Here is a 7,051-nt window from a genome sequence, read left to right on the forward strand (position 1 = left end):
TATCTGTAGGGCGTCTAGGCTACATTTGGTCAACTTACTACTTTTTGGGCTATTTTAAAAATAATTTGGGCTACATTTCAAAGAATTCCGCATTACTTTTTATAAAACCATATCTGGTAACCTGTAAGGTTCTCACCTGACATGTACTGTTTACCTGTAGTTTATTTATATTACTACTATTAATTAACAAAAATAGCATTTGTAAATATAGATGTATTCCATTTGCTTAATAAATTAAATCAATTACATGGTATTTGGTATATTGTATAGAAATATGCAAATCTCGATAATTCAAAGTCACAATTATTTTGTTCGTTGAATTTTGAACCAATGAGGATTTCCTGTATATATTATTATAATATAATTATGATATTAATATTTGTAATATTTTAAATAATAATTATTATTAAAATTAACCAGAGATGGCAGCATAATTGGATACCTCAAGACAAATTATTACAAGCCCAGTAAAAAGCTGGACTAGCATAGTATTATATTGTTACTAACTTAGATATAACTTATAATCCTAATAATAATTTGTAATTATTGCACTTCTAAGGTATATTGTAATGTTGGCAATAGTCACCATAAACTCTGTTTTTTTTTTGTATGTTATCCAATTCAATATCAGTAAGGCCAAAATGCATTTTGTAAAAGTTAATTAAATATGCTGGGGGTATAATAAGCCTGTTCATTAGTCCTAAGTAACTATGTTTTTGTAATGTATACAGGCAAGAAGCTTTTTAGTATATTGACTCTACATTTGTTTATAAATTCTGTCTAGTTGTGACAATGTCACTCAGACCAGAAAAGTTTAAGAACTGATAATGAAAACTTTGAAAGGGTAGGGCAATTTTTCTATTTAGATGTGTGAATGAAAGAGCAGTTGAGCAGTTACAGTTTATATGACATGTATGAAAACTCAAACTGATGAATTAAAGCTGTTTTCATCATCATGTGGATTTACCGTTTTCAATGGCAACAATGTAGCATTGATTGGCAGAGCATCCTTCTTTCTTGATGGAGACACTTTTTTAGAACAATGAATCTATCAACGTAACTCAATATTTGTTTCATCAACATTTCAACATTAATTTTAACAACAATGTTCCTTGTCATAATATGATTAAGTTATAGATGATAAACTTCAGAAAAATAGCTTCTTCAAAAAGTAAACTTCCAGGAAAACCATATAGTTCTAAAATCTTTAGAAATGTTAAGAAGTATACCATTCTATTCTCTGTAATCCATGGGGATTGGCATATAAATATGCAAATTCCCTAGGAATGCCAAATCATAGTGTGATGAATATTGTATAAAGACATATTTCTTTGAGCAGACTTTCACCGTGTAAAGGTTTTTGGATGAGTTAGTGACGAGTGATGAGTGGATGAGTGCGAGTTACTGTATAAAATATTTACAGTACAGGCATTAAGCAAACAGGGCATGCAAAAGTGCATCATTGCTCATTTATACATTTAGAAATATTGTTAATGATGATACCATTAAGCATCATCTCATAACAGATGAAACTAACTTTTATCTGAGTGGCTATATTAATTCACAAAATTGCTACTACTGGGCAACAGAGAACCCTCAGTAGTTGCATGAGAAACCTTTACACAGTGTTAAGATTATTGTTTGATGTGGTATAGCATCTTTAAGAATGATTAGTCCATATTTCTTCAAAGACAATGACGACAGGAATGTAACAGTAAATGTTGCTCACTACTTTGAAATGCTTCACAACTTTTCTTGAACGGAGTTGTCCCTTCATGATAACGAATATCAAAACCTGGGGTTTCAATAGGACAAAGCAACATCATGCATAGACTAACTAAACTTTAGAAATTGTAATTTCAATAATCTATATAAAAATTTATCAATTTTACAGATATTTCAGATAGAACACTTCTAGATTTGGAAAATTCAGATTCAAAATTTTTTTAACTGGGACAAGTTGAACTTAAAAAATGTATGATTTAGAATTAATTCCTAAATTTTCATTTATTTCTTATATCATCATTTTTTATATCAAAGTTGTAAAATTTAAAAAGTATTTTGAATTAATGAAAGTTTTATTTACTATAGCAAGACCCAGCCTTAAACAAAATTGAATGTATTGTAAATTACCTTTAAATGAAGAAGAAACCATTTGAATATATATCGATTACTAGGATTTTTATACCAATTATTTTTCATCAAACTTGGCTTGATTACTAGAAGTATTGAATTAATAAGATTTTCACTTGATTTTCTTCCTTGTAATAACCATTCTATAGTTTTAAAATGTGTTACATTTAAAAGAGAAGATAAAATATCTGAAAAACACAAGTAACATATATGTATATACTTACTACATGATCAAATTAATATTATTTATTATATTAAAAAAAATTTAATTTTATTGTATTTTTGTACATTCAGTCATTTGTCATTTTTTCACAAATAAATCTTAAATGTAAATATAAAAACTGATTAAACTACAAAATAATTCAAAACAGATAAATATTTTTTATTTAAGAATTGTATAAAATCTAAACATGAAAACATATAATAATAAAACACTACTGTGGAATATGACAGAAATAAAAATAATTTTTTTGTTAATTTTTTACATTTACATTTATCATTAAATATCCATTGTTCTACTACATGATTCTTAAGTTTTAAATAATTTTATTCTAGAATCAATTTTTAAATTAAAAGTACTAAACTTACCTTTAGTTTTATTAACACAGATCTTAGAAGACCAAGGAAAATGATCGTAATGAGTTGCACATAAAATTAAAATTGATTTAATAATTGACTTATAAATTTCATATTCAGATTCAAAATACTGAAGAAAGGGTAATAAAATGTGAATACAAGACAAAGAATATTCAGCAATTTCAGGAAGACCAATAAAATCAGTTTCTTTATAATCTATCAAAAAATAAAATTAATTACTTTTTTGTTTATTTGACACAATGAAATGTAATTTACATATGACACAAAGTATTCTTTACATTCTTTACTTCTTTTTTATTGCCAATACGCGATAAACAAACAAGAAGGAAGACATGGTTTCAACAGTAAAGGAAAAAAAATATTATTACTATTAATACAAATATATTTTTTTAATAACTTATAACAATAAATAAAATACATGTATGCAACTAAACTAATGTAATAAAATTCCCAAATTTACACTATAGAGTCAAATGTAAATTGTTTATATATGTTTTCAAGGCTTAGAATGTTACTTCAAAAAAGAAATCAAATTTGAAGCAATGTTATAGTTAAAAAGAAATGAAATAATAATCTACAGAAGAATATGTTTGTATATAGTGTGAATAGTTTTGTAAATTTTTTTTTTTAATAATTTTATATCTAATTCCAATAACACAAGTTTGGATTTTAGTATATTAAAATAATGTTGATGAAACATGTCAAACTTAGCATTGTAAGCTAATAAAAGTAAAAACATTAATAGAAAATAGAATTTATTGCTCATTTATTTCTATTTAATTTTTCTTCCCCAGTTGTTATATAACACAGCGAAAGTATGGGAATCGGTAAAAAAATGACCCCAGATTCTTACATTTCTGAACTCAAAGACCTTGAAGTATTGAGAAACAAAAAAAGTTGAGTTTTTCTGTATAGATGGATGTTATTTAGTGTTAGTGTGTGTATGAGGGGCAAAACTTTTTCATTCACTCTGAACCTTAATAACCATTGTGTCTTTAGTGAAAACTTTCCAAAATTTTGCAGGGAGGTTGTGTATAGGGGAAAATGTTTCTAAAATTCTCAGGAAAATTGGACCATTTGTTCAGAAAATATGCCCTCCATCCTTTTAATATCTTCTGAATCAATTAATCTAAAGACTTAAAAAGTAATGGTAATAATTATTAGGGATGAAAACAAATAAAGAATGCCAGGAAAGTCTAGCAACAACATTGCCAGCTTTTTTGTTTTTGCTACAAATAATTTATTTTAAATTTAATTAAGCCGTAATTTGACGGTGGTCGCTGAAAGTGATCGAACACATCAGTTCATTCAATAAATTTAATAATAATTTATTTTTATTGAATATATTATAAAATTTAAGTTTTTACAATGTTTCAAGTAACATTTGCAAAGCATTCATGATATAAAATAATAGGATATTACATACCTCTACCCAATTCATTCTCAAAATTTTTCTTCTCAAGTCCAGAATCAGTTAAAAATATCATCAAGTCATAATACAATTTCTTTTCTTCAATAAATATATTATATTCCTGTGAACTATTTTCTTTCAATCTATCATGAAGAGTTTGCAAGAGAATTATCTGAAATATTCAAAATTTATATAAATAACTAAAAAATGATAAAATTTTAATACATATTTACAGACTTAGTGGATTATAACATTAAAACGATTTTTTATTGTTTTAATTTTAAAATAAGAAGTCCCTTATAGAAATCAAACTGAATCCATTAGCCATTTAAACTTTAATTAATTATGCAAATTTCTTTCACATGTATTATTTGAATACTGTCATTCTCTAGTTAAATTTAAAATTTATAATACTGAATATATTCATTTTGTGAGTATACGATTAGGTTTTTTTTCAAAACGTAACTTTAATGAAATCAATTTTTATACTTTGATCTTATTTTGAAAATTCATAAAAAAAAAACAATCACTACTCTTTATATAATCTTAAATACAGCAATTTGATTTTATCAAATTAGTTATAAAATATTTGAAAAGTTAACATTTTTAATCATCTTTTAAATGAATAACAAATTTTAAATTACATTTTCAGTAAATTATATTAATCAAATACAGTGGCTTCCAACTCACTCCATGGAACTCCAGAGTTCCACTGATAAGGTTTGAAGTTCTGCAATAGAATTAGCATTTAAGTTGTCCTTAGTTTAAAATATGTATGCAAAAATTCATTTAAATAAAATTACAAAAATTATTAATATTCATAGCACAGACGTTCTGTAAGAAGTGAGAACCGTCACAAACTGCATAACTTGCATTTGTGGAAATTAAAATCCATTGTATTTACTGGTCAAAAAATCAAATTATATAATAGATTCTTTGTAAATATTTTATCAAGATCAAACGGGTTCCACGATTTAAGGGAAACCACTGCAACCTAACCAGAACCAAAATGTGTCTAATTTAATTTTCTTTGTGCAAGACTGTCAAATTGCATTGATTCCAAAATTGCACTTTGTAATTTCTTAGAAATGATTGCAACAATGTAAAAATCAGTTGTTTCTAACATTTCAGTGAAGTAAATTACAAATTGTTTATAATTTTGGAGTGAAACAGCACAAACATTGATATTTAGATAGTATGCAATTTGAAAAAAAAATTAATTTCTTCAATATACAAGATAAACATTGTACAAATTTTCAGATTTGGTAACAAACATAATATAACAATTATAAATATAAAATTCAAGAAAAATTTTGACCTTCTTTTAGCATATCATTCAGAGATTTACAGAAATTTCAATTTCTTGATATTTCACCCAAGATCACTTATATTTACATAAATTCAACATTCTCCACATACATTCTTAAGCATTTGATTATCTCATTCAAAGATGCTAACTCAAAAAGCAGAGTCAACTTCTTCAGTCTTTACTGTCAGACCCCCAATAATTAATTATTGGGGGTCTGACAGTAAGATTTGTAGTAAGATTTGTAGTATTAAGTATGTAGTATTAAGATTTGTAGTAAGATCATCAAGCCAGTGAGATAGAGCCATCAAGTAACGGAACTCACCAGTGGCCAAGCAGTCTTCGTACCCCAAACACTGGGAATTCAGTCGTCGGTTCGTGCCTCGCTCGGATGGGGCGGCCACGCGGAGTTTTCTGGGTTTTCTCCACGTCCGTAACGCCTAAATAGGGGCCAGTTACCCTTAAAAAGACCTCCCAGAAGGCATGCCCCCTAGGCAGATCACCCAAGTGTTGCATTGCCATAACTTAAAACAAACAAACATCAAGTAACGGTGAGCCAAAGATTTTACCCGAGCGTGGAGAAAACTTCGCAACCCGTATTACTTCACATCATCATAAATGAATGTTATTTAATTAACAGAAAATAAAAACAATTTAATACAACTATTTATTAAAAAAACATTCATTATATCAAAAAAGGAGGCCTGCTAAACAGAAAAGAAGCCCGGTCTAAACCGGGCTGCGCACACGCTCTCGACAGCCCTGAATAGAGATGGTACTCCATGAGGCAGAGATATAAATTAATTTTTCGTTCGCATTTATCTACTTGTTACACTCTAATCAAATCATTTGCGTTGTAAATTCGGTTCTCATACAACACAGGTAGACAGTGTACTTCACATTGACAATAATATTTCGAAAATCGCATTTTATGATTTATTAATTGTTACAAATTATACTTAGTAATATCATTACAAGGTACACTAATATATATTTGCGAGAAACTATCACACGACATTGATTCTTTTTCGTTAAAAAATTGTATAAACACTCATTAACATGTCCGTAAATATATCTCGGTCAATCACATTTATCGAAGATATTCTCATGACAAGTTGAATTTTATTCTCACCTTTCTTTGCACACATTCTTCTGTTTTGATGTTGTCTAGAGAAGTCCGAACATATTCCGTAAATGCCGCCATCTTATTCGTCCTTACACGTTGCCAATTCAATGTCAGATAGGCCGCGTTTTTTTATGAAACAAACCAGCATCCGTGCAGTTTGATGCTAATACTTGTTTCATGAGTGTTCCGGAATTTAAAGGAATTAAATTAATTACTCATTAATTAATTAATGAGCAATTAATTTACTCATCGACATAAAACTTGCTCACCAGAAAAGAGGCGGTTAAATCGAACGAAACTATTAGTGCAAATGTAATGACTATAGAAATACGTGATTACAAAATCATTGTAAAGAGAGAATTTCCTGTGAAACAACGACACAATTTAAAAGAAACCTTTAATATCTTCTACGATCTCCACTTCCTAGATATAAGCAGCGATACAGTCGGACATGCAGGATACGGATACTACATCTTAC

At 27.9% G+C, this 7,051-nt stretch overlaps 1 protein-coding gene across 2 annotated transcripts in view; it reads right to left on the bottom strand.

The window, feature by feature from the left end:
- The window catches only part of LOC136989614 (TELO2-interacting protein 2-like), a 47,012-nt gene extending 40,338 nt beyond the window's left edge, over positions 1-6,674 (bottom strand). For both annotated transcript variants that reach the window (XR_010882933.1, XM_067287835.1), the window contains exons 1-4: positions 6,580-6,674; positions 4,157-4,313; positions 2,722-2,925; positions 2,134-2,321 (exon numbers count right to left, since the gene is read on the bottom strand). Coding sequence is in view for 1 of the 2 variants with exons in the window: in XM_067287835.1 (XP_067143936.1) it covers positions 2,134-2,321; positions 2,722-2,925; positions 4,157-4,313; positions 6,580-6,651 (621 nt within the window). In the remaining variant the exon portion in view is untranslated. The remainder of the gene's footprint in view (positions 1-2,133; positions 2,322-2,721; positions 2,926-4,156; positions 4,314-6,579) is intronic.
- Between the last annotated feature and the right edge of the window lie 377 nt (positions 6,675-7,051).

The sequence above is a fragment of the Centruroides vittatus genome, unplaced genomic scaffold, assembly GCF_030686945.1.
Source record: "Centruroides vittatus isolate TY-2023 unplaced genomic scaffold, ASM3068694v2 contig_13, whole genome shotgun sequence".
Lineage (NCBI taxonomy): Eukaryota > Metazoa > Arthropoda > Arachnida > Scorpiones > Buthidae > Centruroides > Centruroides vittatus.